This window comes from Muntiacus reevesi, chromosome 4, assembly GCF_963930625.1.
Source record: "Muntiacus reevesi chromosome 4, mMunRee1.1, whole genome shotgun sequence".
Classification (NCBI taxonomy): Eukaryota; Metazoa; Chordata; class Mammalia; order Artiodactyla; family Cervidae; genus Muntiacus; species Muntiacus reevesi.
The window spans coordinates 144,190,692-144,212,073 of NC_089252.1; the positions used below are offsets into that span (position 1 = coordinate 144,190,692).

The following is a 21,382-nucleotide window of genomic DNA, read 5'->3' on the forward strand; positions in this document are numbered from 1 at the left end:
TCCCACCCCATGCCCCAGGCACACACCAGGTTCTGCTCCTCCATTTGTGACGGCCTCCTGAGGCTCAACGCGGTCTCTCTCCGCCTCCTCAGATCTCCCCAGTCACGCCTCTTAAGTGGCGGACCTGTGAAGGCTGGTGTCTACTACTCCCCAGCTTAGCATGCCATCCTTCCCAGCTCGAGTCCCTCTTCCCATTTTGCCATCACCGTCACACGGCTTATGGGCTGCCTCCTCCGGGATCACCCCAGACCCTCCCACGGGGGTCTCTGTCTGGCTCTCCCACTCCCCACCAGCTGCCGATGGCTCCTCAGCCACGACCCAAAACGCAGCTTTCACCTCTGTGGCTCACTCGACAAGTCTCCCTCCCTTTCCTGGGCTCTACAGGCCAGAACTGGCAGGAATGCCCTCCCACGTCACCTCAGGGAGCATCCAAAAGGCACCTTCACCTAGCCTCCAACAAAGGGGCGGGGGCAGAGTAGAGAAGGATGAAATGACGGGGTGCCCTACCTCCACGACGCGCCAATAGTCCAACAAGGGTGTCCACTCACCGCTGGGCACCCTCAGGTCGATCTTGTTGCAGAAGTCAGTGTAGCAGCAGTGTGTGTTGCGCAAGTCCTCGGAGCTCAGGCAGTAGAAGGGCTTCCCCGCGGGGACCAGCTCCACTTTGGGGATGCAGGTGCGCACGTGGTGCTCCATCCCGTCCAGGTTGAAAATGGAGACCATGCAGGCCCCATCCGTCTCACACGTGTAGTTGGCTTGGAGGCAGCTGGTGCATGCACACAGCAGAGCTGTGGGGAATTTGGGAGTGGACACTGACGTCAGTGGTGAGGTCTTGGCCTAGGTCCTTCTCTGGAGTTAAGAATACAATCCCCTAGCACACTCACGGTTCCAAAACAAGGTGCTTTTTACAGGGATGGGGCCAGAGGTGACTTCGTCAGGGGAAGCCCAACCTTTTCACCTGTCTATTCAGATCACAGACAAGGCTTTCTGCTCCGCGCCCCCCGCCCCCCGGCCCCGCATTTTCCTCTAACTGCTCTAGCTTATGTCTTACAGAAACAAAGAAACTACCTTTTTAACTCTGCTTTAGACTGTTGTATGTTGTTGTTTAGTAGCTAGGTTGTGTCTGACTCTTTGTGACCCCATGGACTGTAGCCTGCCAGACTCCTCTGTCTGGGATTTCCCAGACAAGAATATTGGAGTGGGTTGCCATTTCCTTCTCCAGGGAATCTTCCCGACCCAGGGACTGAACCCTTGTCTCTTTCTTTGGCAAGTGGATACTTTACCACGGTACCACCTGGGAGGCGGGGCTGCTTTAGACTTAGACTTACTTTAAAAAACTGTCTGTAAAAAAAAAAAAACAAAACTGTCTGTGGCTCGGAAAAGGGTCTTCCTTTGAATTTAGACCCCTAAGGATGACAGCAAAGCTCGGTCCCCTGGGAGATGAGGGCCCCTCCCCCGCGTGCTCCTTCCCACACCACCACCGCTTCTGAGAGCCATCTTCAACCCCATCTCCTCTCTCTGCACCAGAAACGCCCACCGTTTCCTGAATGCAGTGTGCGTGCTCTCTCACACAGGGCTTTGCTGCAATGGTTTTTTCCTGGCTAATTCTTACAAGTTCTTCAAAATTCACCTTAAACGTCACTTCCTTTGACAAGCTTCCCCTGACTGGTCCAACCACCTCCTCCCCGCTTTTGTTCCCAGCAGGAGCCCCTTTCAAGAGGGGCAAAAAGAACGCCCCCCAAAGAAGGTAATGTCAGTGCCTCCTTCATACAGTCACTGTGAGGATTAAACACGCTAATGCACAGAATGGGTGCATGCTGTCGCTTTAGCCCACGTCTGACTCTCTGCAACCCTGTGGATTGTAGCCCACCAGTCTCCCCTGTCCCTGGGATTTCCCAGGCGAGAATACAGGAATGAGCTGCTGTGCCCTTCTCCAGACCTTCCCAACCCAGGGACTGAACCCGCGTTTCTTATGTCTCCTGCGCTGGCAAGCAGGTTCTTTACCACTAGTTCCACCTGGGAAGCCAACATATAGTAAGTACTCAATAAATCTAACGCGTTCTGAAAGGGCCTTGGATAGCATCACTTAAAAAGTACTATCTATCTATCTATCTATCTATATATTATACACACACACACACACACACACACACACACATATTTTCCCCCCCAAATAGACAGTATATGCAATCATCTCTGGGACTAACGAGTTTGGCTGGGTGTGTATTATCCCTAAGTGTGCACTGTTGACAGGAAATTACTGTAAATGAATTTGGTGCCTCTGAGAATCAGTTCAGCAGCCCTGGAATCTGAAATCCTTTATTTATCCATCTAACAGGAATAGCACAGACAGCAGCAGTTGGTTCTCCCCAGCTCTGTCTCCCAGGAGCCTAACCCAGCCCTGACCTCTGGGGATGGGCAGGAGAACGGCTCGACCCACCAGGGTACCGAGGCTGGGACTCAAGGTGCTGAACCCAGCACTCGCCCATCCGGGATGCAAGTGGCAGGGGGACCCGAGTCCCCAGCTGGACACTAAGCGCATACTATCTGGATACCAAGAGGGAACATATTCAAACTATGGCCCCTGGAGAAGAGACATTTATGACCAGTCCCGTGAAAAACTACCCTGTTGTAACTCACCCCTTTCGGCTGTAAACAGTCTATCTTTGTCTCTTCCTCTAAAACACTGAAAGGCATCTCCTGGCCTTTCAAATCCAAAGGCAGATTAGAAATATCTCTGGGTCCAACCCCCAGTCCTGCAGGCTTTCTGTAAACGATACGATCCTTGCCATCCCCACCAAGGAGACAAAGGATAGCGAGCGTGGACAGGTCCTTGGACAGTAAGGATCTTCACCACATGGCCTATGGGGTTTTTTTTTTTTTTTCCCCCACAGCGTTTGATCAGAGCCCTTTCTTCTGGGAGAAATTCCAAGACACGCAGCTCCCTGCTGAAGGGCTTGGGGAGTGTTGTATTTTAAAGGCAGGAAGTTTAAAGCAGGTACCCTTTAGACTAGAATCCCAAACACAAAAGGAATTTTAGAAATAAATTCCTTCTAAATGTCATTCTTCTTGCTGACTGAAATTTACTTCGGCAACTCTCAGAACACTCAGCCCAAACCCCTTTGACTCACGCTGGAGTCCTGCCTACTCATCAGCGAGTGCGAACGCCCATTCCTCTCTCTGTCAATGGGGACATTCAGGCACAAAAGGGGTCCCCGTGGCATGCACACCTCTCAACACACGCGCCCCGACGGCCGGCTGGGGATGAGCACAGCCTCGGGGCTATTTTCGGAAGCCAGAAGGGAAAGCGAACGACTCCCAGAGGGCTATTCTGAGCACAGTGGGACACGCGGGCCAGACCCGCGGCCGCCTTTGGAAAAGCAGCTCACTTCGGAGTCCGTCAATTAGCAGCCGGGGAAGCAGAGCCCCTGCTCCCAGACATGCACTCCCCTCTCCCTGGTTCACGGCCTCTTTCACAGTGATTCATTCTGGAGAACGAGCACACCCACACGTGGCTCATTATTTTTGGGAAGTACTTAAACAATCTTGGTGTAAGACAGGAAAGAACAAAAGTGGTGAAATCTATGCTAGACAGGACGAAGAACGGAACTGGGAGCGGGGCCATGCGGCTTTGTGATAAGAGATTGGGCAAGTCCCTGACTCTATCTGGACCTTGGCAGTCCAGCCAGAAAATACCATTTATGTGACAGAGACGGTTTGAAGATCAGCCCACATCTGCTGAGTGCTGCTGGTCCTCTGAGAAGGCTGCCTACATCTGTGCACAGCTCTACTTTATACCAAGGGAGTGAGAAGTCTGAGAAGGGTATTTCTGAGATAGCCATCACCACTGCCCACGCCCCGGCGAGGTTTCTGTTACTCTCTCTAGAGCCACAGCAGGGGAGCATGGCGGGAGCAGGTCACGCAGACCCAGGGCTCAAACACCAGCTCTATCCGTCACACGACCTTGAACGAGTCAGTAACCTTCCTGCACCCCAGCTGCCTAATCTGAAAAGTGGGGTTGTTCATTACCTCACAGGACTATGTAAGAATCACATGAAATAAGAGATTTACGAGCCGACTCAGTGGAAAAGATCCTGAGGCTGGGAAAGATTGAGGACAGGAGGAGAAGGGGGTGACAGAGGATGAGATGGCTGCATCCAACCACTGGTGATGGTTGCATCACCAACTCAATGGACATGAGTTTGAGCAAACTCTGGGAGATTTGAGCTTGAGTTTGAGCAAACTCTGGGTGAAGGACAGGGATGCTGCAGTTCACGGGGGTTGCCAAGAGTAGGACATAGCAACTGAACAACAACGAGACTTAAAAAGTGCGAAGCAAATAGATATTCAATAAATTTTAATCACTCCCTTTAGTGTAAAACTCAAGTAAACACATTCACGTACAACGTGTCTCTCTAACCACTAACTAGGAAGTGCCAGGTTACAGCAAGACCACAGCAAGGAACTGCTGTTTGAGTCTCAGCTCTGCCAGTAACTAGTTGCGTGGTTTTGGGCAACACGTTTAACCTTCCTGAACATCATTTTCCTCATCATTAACCAGAAAGAAGGGGCTGAACCAGATGAGCTCCAAAATCCTCCAGCTGAAATCTGAATCTAGTTTATCTTTAAATTCACATTGCTTGGATCACTGATTCAACACTGGGAAGTTCTGCTTTAATTCCGTACACCTTTTTCTGAACTTTAAAGAAAGACTAGTCTTAATCATTTTTTTAAAATATTTTTTTATTTAGCTGCCCCGTGGCATGTGCAATTTTAGTTCCCCAGCCAGGGATCGAACCCACATCCCCTGTATTGCAAGGCAGACTCTTGACCACTGGACCATCAGGGAAGCCCCAAGAAAGACTGGTCTCTAAATTGTCTTCTGTTAATATTCATTTTTCATTGAAATGAAGTGATCATAAAAGTACGAAAACATCTGAATTATGGGATTCTCTGGCAATCCAGTGGCTAGGACTCTGCACTTCACTGCCATGGGCCCAGGTTCAATCCCTGGTCAGGGAACTAAGCTCCAGCAAGCCACACGGCATGGCCAAAAAACAAAAAATCTGAATTTACTAAAACTTTTATAGTACACTAAGTCACAAACTTAGCTTTTGATTTCTTTGAAAGACACTACTGATAACAGCCGTTTATAATCTGTTTCATAGTGACGCATCACGTGAAATCAGCCTACACACAGGTACATAAACAATACATACCTAACACTCTCCGTGTTCCTGACCGAAGAGTTAGAAATAACACAATTAGGAAAGCCAGTCACAGATGAGTCACAAAAGCAGGTTAAAAGTGGTCAGAGTGAAATTCTCACTAGTACAGCATTTTGATATGAACAAGCTAGTCAAACCTGAACTAAAGACATTATGGCAGGATTTCAACGTGTTTTCAAAGTATGATGAGAAGGTGGTCTGTGGTAGAATATCAAAGCAAGTTTAATTTGTGAGAGAGGCTATGTTTGGAGGAAGGCTGACAAGTCCCGACTTGGGCAGACTCTGTCTCGCTGCATTTTATGGAGCTGCTCTGAGCAAAGACAACCCCCAGGCCCCTCTCTCCTGCCCACGGCATACTCTGGAGGACACTCAGTCAAGGCTGTTGTCCCAACTAGAAATTCCCAAGAACGAAGTGGCTAAACTCACTGCCCTTCAGCCCGCATCACCAGTGGACAGGGTGTGGGAGGGGCAAAGTGGAGGCACCAACCTCGGAAGGTAAGAGGCAGCCGCAGAACACCCACATTTGTCCTGGAACATGAAGGTTCACGATGTTTTAAAGCTACAGTATCTATGATTTTTGGCTTATACGTGTCACACATACTCCTTGGGGATGGTAAGTTTCATCAGTTTAGGGTGGAACATTGTCCTGTTTAGGGATACTAAACCTGCCTCTTCCAAACTTCACTGGGCAACCTTCTAGTTCCACAAGAGTTAAGATTTGGCGCCCAAATCAGCTTGTGCCCACTCCCCCTTACTTTTCACGACTTTCAGTTCAGTTGCTCAGCCGTGTCCGACTCGTTGCAACCCCATGAACGGCAGCACACCAGGCCTCCCTGTCCATCACCAACTCTCAGAGATCACCCAAACCCATGTCCATCGAGTCGGTGATGCCATCCAACCATCTCATCCTCTGTCGTCCCCTTCTCCTCCTGCCCTCAATCTTTCCCAGCATCAGGGTCTTTTCAAATGAGTCAACTCTTCGCATCAGGTGGCCAAAGTACTGGAGTTTCAGCTTCAACATCTGTCCTTCCAATGAACACCCAGGACTCATCTCTTAGGATGGACTGGTTGGATCTCCTTGCAACCCAAGAGACTCTCAAGAGTCTTCTCCAACACCACAGTTCAAAAGCATCAATTCTTCGGCACTCAGCTTTCTTTATAGTCCAACTCTCACATCCATATGGAAAAACCATAGCCTTGACTAGATGGACCTTTGTTGGCAAAGTAATGTCTCTGCTTTTTAATATGCTGTCTAGGTTGGTCATAACTTTCCTTCCAAGGAATGAGCGTCTTTTAATTTCATGGCTGCAATCACCATCTGCAGTGATTTTCGAGCCCAGAAAAATAAAGTCAGCCACTGTTTCCACTTCTTATGCTTATTCTTATGCTTATTCACGACTTTACAACTTGATCATAGCTGCCTCTGAGCGCTCCTCTTTCCAGATGACAGCATCCATCACACAGCTCAAACTGATGAGAACAGCCTATTACAACCTGTGATCACTTTAAGTATTCTTCCTTGGACCATATCTAAACTCCCTACAGCTTTCTTGGGATAGAACAAAGACCACAATTCTACACAACTTTGTGACCCTGAAAAGCCAAGATGATCTTGGGAGAGGGAAAAGAAAGAAAGAGAACAAAGTTGGAGGACTCACACTTTCTGATTCAAACTTATTACAAAACTATAGCTATCAAAACAGTATGAAACTGGCCTAGGTACAGACTATAAATCAATGAAACAAAATTGAGAATCCAGAAACAGTTCTATATATCATCAACTGATTTTCCACAACAGTGTCTAAAACATTTTGGGGGTGGGAAGACTAGTCTTCAACAAGCAGAAATCCACATGCAAAAGAATGAAGTCAGACCCTTCACACCACACACCAAGATTAATTAATGTAAGTTATTACATAATGCAAATAATGTAATTAACTCAATGTAAGTCAAAGACCAAAATATAAGAGCTAAAGTTTATATTCTATAATTTTTTTAATGAAAATAGGGGTAAATCTTCATGACCTTGGATTTGGCAATGGGCTCCTAGATATGACATCTAAAACACAAGCAACAAAAGAAAAACAGATGAACTGGCCTTCACCAAATTAAAAAAAAACTTTTCTGTCTCAAAGGATAACAACAAGGCAGTGTGAAGAAAACGTACAGAATGAGAGAAAATATTCAAAAATCATGCATTTAATAACGGTCTTGCATCCAGAACGTGTAAAGAACTCACTCTTAAAACTCGATGACAAAAAATAATTTTAAAATAAGCAAATGATTTGAACAGACATTTCTCCAAAGAAAGTATACAAACGACCAAAAAGTACATGAGAAGATGGTCAACATCATATCAAATGCAAAAGAATTTCAAATTCAAATGTAAACCAAAACCACATATAATCAAATGTGGTGTTTTAGTGACATTTTGATAATGTACAGTTTTTTGGTGAATTTATATTTCTTTCTATATTTTTAGGATCACTATAATTTTTATTTTTTTAATATAATTTTTAATAAGGTAAAAAAAGAGGGGAAAAAAACTAGAGAAAAAACTTCTGTTTTTGCCACGTGATGTCCCAAGAGTGCATCTGTAGAAAAGTGCTTGTCAGCTAAATAAAAATCACATTTGATAGAAAACCAAAACAAACAGAAACCAAACCACAATGAGATACCACTTTACACCCACTAGGAAGGCCGTAAGAAAATGCTGGTGCAGATTCAGAGGAAACTGGAACTCTATACACTGACAGTAGGATCGCAAACCAGTACAGCTCCTATTATATAGAAAACAGCTCGAAGGTTCCTCAGTAAGTTAAACATTGATTTACCATATAACCCAGCAATTCCACTCCTAGTGCAATATATCCAAAAGATTGAAAGCAAGTGTTTAAACAAAAACTTGTACACCAACGTTCCTAGTAGCACTATTCACAACCATCAAAAGGTGGAAACCCAAACGTCCACTGAACAAAGAGTGGATAAACAAAATGTGGTACACTCATCAGATGGAGTATTAGTCAGCTATAAAAAGGAATAAACTACTGATATTTACTACAGTGTGGATGAACTCTGAAAACATTACGTTAATTGTATTATGAGTATTATAAGTCCACTTATATTAAACACCCAGAAAGCATATTAGTGGTTATTAGGGGCTGCATAGGGGAGAAGATGGGGAATGTTGGTTTTAGGGCTTACTAGGTTGGTTTCCTTCAGGGGTAAAGAAAAAGTTCCGAAACTAGAGGTGATGGTTTGCCTAACATCATGAAGGTCCTTCATTGAATTTTACACTTTAAAATGCTTAAAAATTGTTATATGTGTTTCACCACAATTTAAAAAATACCATAAATCTCTAAAAAGCAGTATATATAATATAATCTCAACTACAGAACAAAACCAACAGAAACCCAACACATGCATACCCCCCAAAATGAAGGTACAATGTTGTTCCGTGTCGTTCCCAAGTCCCTGGCTCTCATAGGTCCCAGGAACCCGGCAACTCCTAGAGGAGGGAACCAGAGTCCTTCTTGCCTTCATTTTCTCACTGGTATCCTGCACAGTGCCGGCACACAGCACTGTGCTTAATAAATCTCATTCTACAGCTCTCAGCCCAGCAATCGGAGAGGGCAGGGGGCTCTGCCAGAGAGGACATGCTTTTATCTGTTTTATATGCGTTTCCACATTTTCATTTTTGAAAGGTTCTTACTGCTTTAAGAAGACAGAAAGAAAAAGAGAAGTTGTTTAGTAACTATTGATCTAGACAACTGTCAAAATGTTTATGAAAATGTTGAATTGGGCTTAAAAATGGAGGTGTCTGGCACTACACTATCACAAAATAAAGGTAATGTCTGTTTTTCCAGAACCAACAACAGTACCAGCAAGAAAAGTCCTGCTGCAGAGAAATAAAGTAATCAGGTGCTATTGGTAACAAAGATTCGAGCTGCATTTTCAGTTTTCACAATCATCAAAATTAGACTGTAAAAACACACTAAAATAAAACAAAAACTCTCAAGTACCAAAGAGCCATAATAAAGTCCAATTTTACATGTGTAGCTGGCGGTACCCAAAAAGTGTACTGGTAAAAAGCACTTCTAGCTGACTTAATAAAGGAAGCTATTTGTATGAGAGAAAAAAAAAAAAAAAGCACAGATTTAACAATAAGACATTTGATAAGCTTGGTATTTAATTTCAATCTGGGAAAAGGTCTCAGAGTGGGGTTTGCATAAGAGAAAGGTGTTTGAAAAGCCAGCTCCACACTATATCTATTCTACAAACTGCCTTTCTGAATTCTACTTGGAGACAAACCCAACCCCAGAGAGCTGTTTAAACAAGTTCACCCTTAAGCCTCAGGTCTAGAGAATGAAAGCTTTGTTCTCACTCAAAAGAGACGTTTGATGTTTATGCTAAGGAGACCTGTCATTGCGACTTAATTTATGGCTGGCTGTAAATGCCTGAACATCCAGCAAGGGCCCACCTGCTGCCCAGGGGAATGTCAAGGTAAAGCTGGAGGGAGTGGTGTCACTATGACAGAGCATGTCCTGTGTTCCTGGGACCTAAGCGTACAAACTCAGCCGTCACATTCAGACTGTCTGCTCGTCACTTGGTATTTCTCCTTTACCCACAAGTTTATGTTGACATGTACAACCTTCTGCCTTCTTTCTTTGTTGTCCTTAAACAGACACGCTCCTGGCTCATTAGAGCAGGGGAGAGCATTTATCAGCGGTGTTTTGTATTTGCTTCCTGACCTACTTACTACACTACGATGTGTGGAGAGGTGACAGCGTACATCACAGTTTTGAGAAGAGGGATAAGAATGGTTGTTTCAGACAACTAGGACAATGAAGGAGAAAAAATACCAGCAAAGATCGAGAATAAAACTAACGAGGTTGAGGACTTCCCTGGTGGTCTGGTGGTTAAGATGCCATGCTTCCAGTGCCCCTACTGCAGGGGGCACGGGTTTCATCCCAAGTCAGGGAACTAAAATCCCATGTGCTGTGCCTGGCACAGCTGGAAAAAAAAAAAAAAACACCAAAATCCCAAAAAACAACTAACGAGGTTGAGATCAAGTTTATCTCAAATAAAATGGGCAGGTAGTGGAATCAACAGAGATGAAAGAGGTGAGGTACAGATTATGACGTTCTCAGTAACACACAAATGTCTGTGGCATTTTCGAGCGACTAGGATGAAAACTGTATATACAGGAGATAATGAAATTACAGCAGGACAGAACTGGAATTATTTACCTAGGATTTTGCTGAGAGGATGGAAAAGAAATGAATGAATTCAATTAAATTATTAAGTACCCAAAATACACAAAGCTCTGTGAAAGAACAAAGACACATTAAGAAAATAGAAGGCAGTTCCTAGCATCAACTTTGAGGGCGTAGACGGTGGGAGAGTGGGAGGAGCAGAAAACTTTAAGCCAGTGTGAACCTCTATGTTACTGACATGGACCAACAAGAAAAGCAGAGAGGATGGAGTTACTGGCTGGGGGAGAGTAGGAAGACAAAGCAGGTCCCATACTTGGAGGATGTTGGATGTGGCTGAGAAGGCCAAGACCAAGAAAAGCACAAGGCTTGTGAGGTCCAAAGTAAATGGACAACAGGACAACAATGCCAGGGTTTTAGCCAGAGCTAAGGGCAATAAGCCAGACCAGACCAGACTGCATGGATCGTGATGGCCGGCGAAGGGATCTGCAGTCCATCCTGGAGGCTACATAGAAGTGACAGAGGAGGTGCACTTTCCAGAGCTGAATCCAGTGGTAGGACGGGAAGGCAGGGACTGGCTGGAAAGCTGCTTTAACAGTGACCACGGCACATAGCAGAGTACAGGATTCTGAGCATGTGCTGCGGAGTCAGACTTTAGGCCCACTGCTTAACCTCTATGCCCCAGTTTTCTCACCTGTAAAATGGGGATGAGAGAGGCTCACAGAATGGCCGTACAGAGTAAGAAATGCAGCCCAAATGCCCAGTGTAACACTTGAGTAGATGGTGCACATTCAGGAAATCAGATGGTTGTATTACTGCCGTCATCCTAGTGAATGAGAAGGGGCTGCGCTCTGTGTGGTTTTATGGCTGTTCTAACACGCAGAAGTCAATCTGTGTGCAAACTTCCTAACGGCAAGGACAGATTCTTTCCTCAGTATCCCCCTCAACACTGAGCTTGAGGAGTGCTCCCTGACATCTAGGGAGATGTTAGGAAAGAACACTGATTGAATTTATCTACTGCAAGTGTAGAAAGTAATGTACAAATGTACACCAAGACAATACATCATCATCTGGGGCCAGGGGTGCTCAACACAAAGAATACTTTTTATAAAAATAAAAACCCCTCAAGTCACAGATTCCTCAACACATCAAAACCATTTAAAGCATCCACAATCTTCTCTCTCCTCCAAACCTCACAACGTCTAGGAAAAGGTAACAGGCAGCAGCTGAAAGCCACATGTGGTCTCAGGACTTCTTTCCACATGTAAGTCCATCCATGGGATGGCAGGGTGACCCGGTCTCAAGGAGCCTCAAGCCTATCTTGGGGAGTGCGCTTATGCCTCAGTCCTGTTTTCCTTCTCCTCATATAACCATCTGACTCACCCCACATGCATTTTTAAAAACAATACCTATTTACTATTTCAGTTTCTGTAGGTCAGAAGTCCAGGCCTAGCATGACTGATATTGGCTGGGGCTTTCTCATCTAGGGCTGGGACCTCTTTCAATTTCACTCATTGCTGGCAAACTTCAATGCCCTGTGGATGAAGGACTAAGGCCCCCCACCGCCCTACTCGCTGATGGCCAGGGACCACTCAGCTCCTAAAGTCGGCCTGCAGTTCCTGGTCACGCGGCTCCCATGGGCAGTTCACACTCGAATGTTTACTTTCTCCCAAGCCAGCTGGGGCAGCACTGCCTTCCTCTTCTGCAATCAGCTGAGAAAATGCTCTGCTTTCAAAGGGCCAGCTTGATTAGGTCAGGTCCACCATGACAGCGTGCCCATCTGAAGGTCAACCGATTTAAACCCTTCACAATACAGTTGACCCTGGAACAACTCAGGGGTTAGGGGCACTGACCGCTACAGAGTCAAACACCCATGGATAACTTAACAATCGCCCCAGTAGATCTGCAGTTCCGCATCTGTGAATTCCGCCAACCTCGTACTGCATACTACTGCACTCTGGTATTTACCGAAAAAAAAACAAAACAAAAAACACCCATGTATAAGTGGACCCATGCAGTTCAAACCGCGTTGCTCAAGGGTCAACTGTACCATCTTCATTCATGTCTGAGTAACCGAGAACAGGTGTGTGCACACCTCAGGCTGGAAATCACGGGGAGAAAGGAGCAGGGGGAAGGACTGTGGTAGACATAATCACCTTGTACTTTATCATCTATTTCACCTGCCAGAAGGTGAGCTTCATGAAGGTAAGCATTTTGTCTCCTTTTGTTTACTGGTGTATCTCTGCACCTACAGCAGTGCCTGGTATATGGTAGGTGCTCAGTAAGCCCGTGTTATCGGAACCTTTGGATCACCACAGCAGTTCTCAATATATGTACATATATACCTGTTTATTCACAGGCTAGAAATGGGACTTAACAATGTATACATTACACTGGTACAGTGAAACCATTTAGGAGTCCTGGGAATTCCATATATGATTTTCTCTTTGCCACAATCATTGCACTGCTTGAACAAAATACAGTCAATTCTCATTATTCATGGATTCGTATTTGTGAATCTGCCTACTTACTAAAATTTATCTGTAACCCCAAAATCAATACTCTCAGTGCTTTCACGGTCACTCACAGGTGAGCGCAGAGGGGTGACGAATTTGAGTCACCCAGCACACACGTTCCCACGGAGGATGAATGAGAACGCTCTGGCTTGCTTCAGCTCTCACACTGTTAATATGTGTTCCTCTCATGGTATGTTCAGTGCCGGGCTTTCTGTCTTTTTGTGGCTTATACTGGTGATTTCACTTTAAAACGGCCCCAAGAGTAGCGCGGAAATGCTGTCTAGTGTCCCCAAGTTCAAGAAGACAGTGACATGCCTTAGAGAGAAAATACATATGCTGAACAAGCTTCATTCAGGCAGGCATTATAGTGCTGCTGGCCCTGAGCTCAACTTTAATGAATCAACAACATATATTAAATAACTTGTCTCTAAACAAAAACACAAATAACGTAAGGTTATGTGCTGATCAGTTGATAAAAGCACTGCAAGCAGCAGGAGCAGCGGTCCAGTATTTGCTAATTCAGTGTTCAACTGGGCTTCACACAACAGTTGCCGAAAATGAGGCCACCTGACTGTGTTAGCCCCATTTTCCAGATGAAACAATGAGGTGGACGGGGCTGTGACGCGGCAGCCCCCAGCGCACTCCAGCACACCATCCTGTTTTGTTTCCTTCACGGCACTCAGGACTGATAACTGTGTTTACTCATTTATTTTCAGTCTGAGCCTCTGCGATCATAAGTTCCATGAGGAGTTAGGGATTTTTGTCCCTCTCGTTCCCTGTTGCCTCCTCGTGCCAAGAAGCATTCCAGGCACACACCCAACCAAGTGAATAAAGAAACCTCCTATATGCAATTGTGTAAATATTAGGGTGATTGATACTTTAAAGGGAAAGGCAGTTACTTTCATTATGTTAAATTCAAAATATTTAGCATGACAAATGAGGCTTCAGACAAAGTGGAGAGGGGAAAAAAACCAAAAAACCTTAGGCACAGCTGCCTAAGGTGGCACCCACCGTGTGGGATGCCCTGCAAGCAGGTAAGCCTGCCAGGGAGGCTGGAGGACCAAAACGACAGAGGAAGAAGAAAGCTACACCAAGAATGGTATTTACCTGCGACGGAGAAGCTGGGGGGCAGAGAACAGGCGAGAGCAGAGATGCTGCCTCCAGGCCCAGCTGCAGGTTGAACCATGTATGAGGGAGAGAAGCTGAGGAGAGCAAAACCCGAGAGGCGGGACATGGGACTCCACCGGGCCATGAGGCCCCCTGCAGAGTGACAGCCTGCAGGGGACAGCCGGCTCCGACCCTTTCAAAGGTCTGGGCACTCCCAGGCCAGGTGGAACTGATGGGCTCCAGAGGCCCTCAGCACTTCCAGCATCGGAGGGGGCTGATGAGCAAGAGGACTCCAGGATTTTCTTCTCGTGAACACAGAGAGGAAAATGAGGTAAGACCCTCTTACATCAACTCCTGCTGTAACAGACAAATAGCACAAGGGCTCGAGACAAAGAGGCGGGATTCCAGAATTAATGTTCACCGCGCCTCTGAGCAAAGATTGAACAGTAAACAATAAGCAGTTCAAAATTAAAACAAAAGAGCCACTTCAGGATTCTAATTTAACCTTCAAAAATAAAGAAGATCTCGAGCACTGCAGACTGAGAATTCCATTCCACCTCAACACCCTGTGCTCCTAAGTTATTATGAGGCTGAGGCTGCAACGCAATTCAACTCCGGTTCCAAAATGCAACAAGCAGCTTCAACAGGCCATGCTGGAAGAAGCAGCACGCCCCATCGTCTCCTCGTCTCCTGATTCATATTTTGGTAGCAAGGTTACAATTAGCTCACCGGTGGCGAATAAACCTATTTATAACACAGCAGTCCACCTGAAAGACACAATCATCTAAAAAGGTTTTTAGAGGAAAACGAAGTGCAGCTTCTTCTTTTACTGACTGCAGATTCCCAAGGTCCTTGCGGATGAAGTCCTCAGTCTAACCTTCCTGTGTTCACAGGCACCATTCCGGCCACCTCTCTGCCTCCATGTTCTTATGTAACATTTACATAGTGCCATAAACATACCCAGAGTTGCGTAAGAATGAAAACGTTGCCAAACCAATAAAGCCTAAAGCAGGTCACTCCCTCCAGACTGTCTTTGATTAGCACAGGTATGCTGCCAGGTCTAGGATGTGAGGGTTTGTCAAGAGACAGAAATTAACTTGAGGAAATCTGAAAGGGGTCCACAAAAATGCAACAGAGAACAAATTAACCACAGTGTGACATGTGTTGCTTCTCTCAATCCCAGGAGTTACTCTCTGCCCCATAAGATAAAAAGTAACCCAACATTGCATGTTCACTGAAGTCAGAAACTGTGTCTAAAAATACCACCCAGCCAACTGGCTGTCAGTAAGTCAGTCTCACAAATGTCCCAATAAGAGAGACATAGACCAGTTCTTTACTTCAAGGAGGCAAAACTGAGGCAGCCACAGAAAGGTGAAGTGCCTGACTCAAGGACAACCTGTCAGGGAGCAAAGTTCTGGGGCTGGAGAGCAGCCTCCTCCCCCAACCTGGCTCTAACCTTTAACCAGAGTAGCCATTTTATTGTGTTAATGACATCTGTTCCAGGAGCTCTTAACAAAACTAATGGGAGATTCTCTTTTTCTCTACCAGAGTTCACTTCTGCTGTATTTCAAATTCATGTCCACTCAACAAAAGTATAAGACTTGGCCTGAGATTAAATTTTTGGTTTAATCACAGAAATTCAAAATATTCCCATCAGAACCTCAAATGTCTCCCTTGTAGCTTTTGTCTTAAGGAAATCAATGTCATGTTCTCCTGCTACTAATTCAGCTTTACATTTTTAAATACTAAAGTGAAAATGCCAAAGGTAGGCCTTAGAATTTGGTCCACCTATTAATGAATGCAGTTTATAGCTCTGTACCACTGGCCTTTTACTAAGTCACTACTAGTTCACTATTTAACACAGACACCTATCCCTTGCTGTCCTCACATCCTGTCTTCACAGGCATCAGGGCTGCCTGGCCCTGCTCCTCCTCCCGGCCCACCTAGGGGAGCACAACAGAGGAAGTGTGGGGAGGACAGCAGTCAACTTCTTGTTATCTCACAGCCTCTATATTCCCAGAACTGATGCTTCACTCTAAGCCTTTTGCAACAGTGGTCTCTGTAGCATGCACTATTGGCAACGAGATGTGTCCCGGAAAAAACTGTAGTGTCTGGCCAAGTTTGAAGGCCTTCGAGAATGTTTGCTGGATACACAACCTAATTTCCAATTAACCAAAAAAAGAAACCAACTCCCTACTATGCCCACCCATCCTCACGCCAACAAACATTCATTTCGGGAAGGTTACAAAAAATGAACCTGCCCCATTCAGAACCAGTTGGATCATCAATTAAACATTCTTAACTAGGCTCATGACAACAAGAAATACCCCACCAGACACTACACCAAACCAACAGGGAAATGGCTATTAAGAACCTCAGATATATTAGCAACAGGATAAAAATTCCTAAGGAAGGAATTTACAGATTTATTCATACACATGTAAATGACAAACCTGATGGCTGAATCTCCTTATTTACTACCCAACTAGAGAAATAACATCATGATACACACTCCAAAAACATGGCCCAAAAATAAGGCCCAGCGTACATTATTCATGAAAACCATTAACTTACCACGAATGTCAGGCTGTGTTCACATACCTTCACCACATCTATCCGACCCCACACAGAGCAGCGAGATCCAGGAACACACATGACAGCCTTAGCAGAAGCATTAACCAGTGAACAAAGACCCCACCATACAGGCTGCACCACTGGAAACAAACATCAAGGCTGGAGGGAATGAACTTGTTTGTGAGACGCCAAAATGGGATCAAGTCTTTGGGTGATTGTCTCACTTCTGAAAGAAGCCTGAACCCACCTGAGAACCATTATTTTTTTGGTGGAGAGAAGAGAGCCACGGAACACACACTTGATCCCCCACTGCTAGAAGGTTAGGGGCTGCTGAGAAGTCAGAGCAGCAGGCTTTGTACATCGGGAGCAAACACAGTCCTGACTGTCTCTCCCGGATCCAACTGTGGGTCAATAATCACTCCAATATAAAGGCCAAATATAACCTTCATCTGCTACCCTAATGCCAGCACAGGGTTGAGACGACTCCCTTAAATATTTTAGGGTTTCATCTGCTTTCCTCAAGCCCGCATAGCCTCACAAACGAGACACCCAACTGAGTGTCCCACAGAAAGGTACCACTTCGATAGTGAGAAGGATGGGGGTGCAACCAGGGTGCAGAAGGCTGTGGGAGTTGGAAGGTGAGGGGTGTGCAAGGGTGGGGGAGGAGGTAGGGGGAAGGGCTGGGAAGAGCGCTGGTGTGGGAAGGTAAATAAATCCTGACCAAGGGCCAGGACCTGGTCTGGCGGTGGGGTCCTAATCTTGGGGGTGGGGGGCAGGTTCGACGATGTCACCTGAAAGGCATCCACAGTGACCAACTGAATGGACCCCCTGAGGTGGGGTGGGAGTGGCGAGGGAGAAAGCAAATACACCTAGATGCAGATTAACCGTTCTGGAACGAGGTTTCCTAGGGTTAGAGAGATTCTAAAGCCAAGCTCCAGATAGGGGCCTGTTCGTCCCATTTCCTCCACCGAGCTTCCCCGGGGCATGTGGACTGGAGGTGGGGGGTTGGCCCCACTGCACTCAAGGGACTGCCCAAGGGGGAAATGTGACTCGCTTTCCCAGAACGTCAGGGAGGAAGGAGAGGGAGGGGAAGAAGCACCCCAACTGCAGGAGGGAGCTGACGGAAAGGCTGAAGACCCCCTTCCCCTTTTATCTACGGTGCGCAAGGGCTCTCAACGTCAGGATACCTCGGAGAGGCAAAGACCCTATCGCCGAAGCCCCATAATCTTGGCGGGAGAAAAGGCGCCCCCCCACCCCCCCACGCTGGAGCATCTGGACGGAGCGAATGAAGACCCCCGCCCCTGGACATGCTGAGCGGCAGAAACGTGGATCTCCAAATCTCGGGGAAGGAAGCCTGCACTCCCTTCTATGGAACATAGGGGTGCTGGGAGCGCGACCCTCGAGAGCTCCCCGAATCCAGTCCCTCCTGGGAAAGGGCTCCGGTCCCCAGGGGCCCGGCGTGAGCTCGGTCCCGGCCGGGCGGCCGCGCCTCGGGGGTCGGGGGAAGCCGACCCGGGTGGGGGGTCACCGCGACTCCCCCGCGCCCCCCGCCCGGCCATATTGTGCGCGTGGGGAGGGGGCGCGCTGTAGCCAGGAGCCGCGGCGCGAGGCCTCGCCCTCGCCCGGCCCGCTCCATCCCGGCCCCCGCCCCCGCCCCGGGACTCACCCTGGATCCCCCGGGGCCCGGACCCGCCGCTGCCGGCAAGCAGGAGGACAACAAGGGGGAAGAAGGAGGAGGCTCCGGCCGACTCCGCCATAGTAACCGCCGCCGCCGCCGCCGCCGCAGCCCAGCAGCGCCCAGCGCGCGCGCGCGCGCCCCCGGCGCCTCCCCTCCTCCCGCGGCCCGGCTCCCGCCTCCCTCTCCTCCACCCGGCGCCGGCACGTGCGCTCCCGGCGGAGCCGGCGCCGCGGCCGCCGCGCGCGCCCCCGAAGGGCGGGGCCGGGTGCGCGCGGGCGCCCGCCTTAAAGGGGAGTGTCCCCGTTAAAGGGGTGGGAGGGGTTCGCGCCTCGGCCAACCTCACCCGTGGGTGCCAAGCGCGGCGCAGAGGCCGAGCCTCACACGCGGCCTCCGCCCAGTTCTGCACCCCACGCAGCGCGGCGTGATCTTATCAGCACCGGCCCCCACCCCTCGCATGGAACGTTCTACGAGTCCCGTGCGCTTGTTCCCTTTTCCTTCGTGCCTACTGCTTAGCCTCAAGCGCCCATCACGTCCCACTGGGATCGTCGCAACTATCTCCTATTTAGTCTCCCAGCCCCAGTCGCCCCCTGCGATGCACTGGACGCACAGCCACCTGTGTGATCGAATCATGGGATGCCCCTTCTTAGAATGTACAGGGCTTTTTCATGACAGTACTCAGTCTTGGTGAGGGTGCTTCGTGAAGCACTCGCATGCTGTTGGTAGGTAGAAACCTTTTGGTAAACAATTTGGCATTATATATCAAATGTCTTAAAATGTTCATACCCCAGTCTCCTATCTTCAAAGCAATAATAGAGATGAGGATAGGTATTTGTGAGAAATGTTAACTATTGCATGTTTATCACTGTAAAAGCTGGAAACAAATAGTATAGAAAACAAATAAATTATGCCTCATCTATACGATGAAACATTATTTACTAATTAAAAATTATGTTTGTAAAAATAATGACATGAGGAGATAGTCATGAGATAATGCTAAATGAGAAAGCAAAATACAAAACTACTTATAGTATTGTTCTGATTTTGTTGATACTATATAACTGCAAGGAAAAAAGACTGATAGGAACTTAGTCAATATTATCTGTAGTTATCACTGGAATAATTTTTTTTTTTTTTTACTTTTTCTTTAAACATTTCAGTATTTTCTAAAAATTTTGCAGATAAGCTACTGTTACTTTCAAATTTAGGGGAAAATGCTTATAAACAGTCATATCTTTTTGAAAATATTCACTTTTCTTATCTTGAAAAAGAGCTTGAAATCATGACAAGGACAGGGTTTTGGACCCAGAGTTCTGGATCTGAATTCTCGTTTTCTTACTAACTTGCATGAAACCTTGGGCAGACTTTTTAACCCCCATAAGCAGAGTCTCATCAAATGAGATTTAGAGGTGGAGAGGATGACCAAAGGTGGGAGTGGGAAGGTGGAGCTCCTCAGATGGAATCCTCACCTTCGAAGCTGTTACCAACCTGAAGAATGCCCCTCCTAATGTAAAGAAAAAACTGGACTGCAGATATCTCAGCACAAACACACATATGCAAAGTTTTATAGAGGCACTGTCTACACATTGGTCAGTAACTGAATGATCAAACACCTTATTTTTATAGTGCTCTGCCTCTATGTAGTCTTATAAGTTTTCATCCCCCAAAATGGGCATCCCCTCCCCTCTATTTTATCTAACTGATCTCCCAAACTCTGTTCCACCTGCCCTTTAGGATTCCCAGCTGTGGTGGGCACAGTGTAAGATTGCGTGCTCACGTGCTCATCACCCAGTCATGTGGGACTCTTTGCAACCCCATGGACTGCAGTCTACCAGGCTCCTCTGTTCATGGAATTTTCCAGGCAAGAATATTGGACAAAGTTTCCATTTCCTCCTGCAGAGGATCTTCCCAATCCAGGAATCAAACCTGCATCTCCTGCATTGGCAGGTGGATTCTTTACCACTGCGCTACCTGGGAAGCCCTACAGTGTAAGGTTAGTTTCTAGGACTGTCTCAGAGTATTATACCATGAACTGAGTGGCTTTAAGAACAGAAATTTATTCTCTCAGTACTGGAAGCTAGAAGTCTGAAACCAAGGTGTCAGAACCCTATCCTCTCTCTGAAGGCTCTAGAGAAAAGTCCTTTCTTGTCTCTGGTTTCTGGAGGTTCCCTGAATTCTTAGTGTTCCCTGGATTGGGGAAGCATAGCTTCAATCTCTGCTTCCATCTTCACATGGCTGTCTTCCCTTTGGGTCTACATCTGTGTCCAAATTTCTCTCTTTTAAAGACACCAGTTAATCTAGTATGAGTTCAGATCATTGTAACTTGATTACATCTGCGTAAGTTCCTATTTTCAAATAAGATCACATTCACAGGTTCTGAATAGACATGAAAAATGGGGACACACCACACCACAGGACATTCACCAACCCTTGTGGTTGGGAAGGAAAAGCTGACCCCCTCAGGAGCACATCACCAGGCCAAGGGGGGAGGAACTGTCCTCCCCTATACCTTGCTAAGTGCTGTCTTGTGGCTGCAAGACCAGGAGTCCCAGACGGGACCTGTGGTTGCTTTACCCCTGGTTTACAAGGATGGTCCATAGCTGAAGGCACAGCCCAGGGAAACATAAGACTGGGTCCATAGACCGAATGCCAGCTCACTTGAGAGCATTTAACTTGGGCAAGATATTTTACCTTCCTAAACCTTGATTCCCTCATCTGTAAAACGGAGCTGATATTAGTTCTGCCTCATAGAGATATTGTGAGGATGGATGAAGATACCGTCTGTAAGCACTTGGCACAGTCTCTGACACATAGGAAGTGATATAAAAAGAACAGCTATTGTGATGATGGTGAATTGACCTTGACTATAATCCTGTGAAGTGGTTGAGGCATGTCAGGGTGTGTGCAATTTACCAGTGAAGCAACTGAGACCAAGGGAGGGTAAGCCACTTGCCCGAGCTCACATCTAATTAAGTGTTGAACTCTAGCTTATGATCCTGTGCCTCTTCAACATCACAGCATCTCGTGCTTTTCCAGGGACTAGTCTTCAAGAGCCAGCTGATGGTGAGA

At 46.8% G+C, this 21,382-nt stretch overlaps 1 protein-coding gene across 1 annotated transcript in view; it reads right to left on the reverse strand.

Moving 5' to 3' along the window:
- The window catches only part of ACVR1B (activin A receptor type 1B), a 34,441-nt gene extending 15,968 nt beyond the window's left edge, over positions 1–18,473 (reverse strand). Inside the window, exons 1-2 of the mRNA XM_065934360.1 lie at positions 18,305–18,473; positions 549–788 (exon numbers count right to left, since the gene is read on the reverse strand). Of these exons, the coding sequence (XP_065790432.1) occupies positions 549–788; positions 18,305–18,395 (331 nt within the window). The 5' untranslated portion in view covers positions 18,396–18,473. The remainder of the gene's footprint in view (positions 1–548; positions 789–18,304) is intronic.
- Between the last annotated feature and the right edge of the window lie 2,909 nt (positions 18,474–21,382).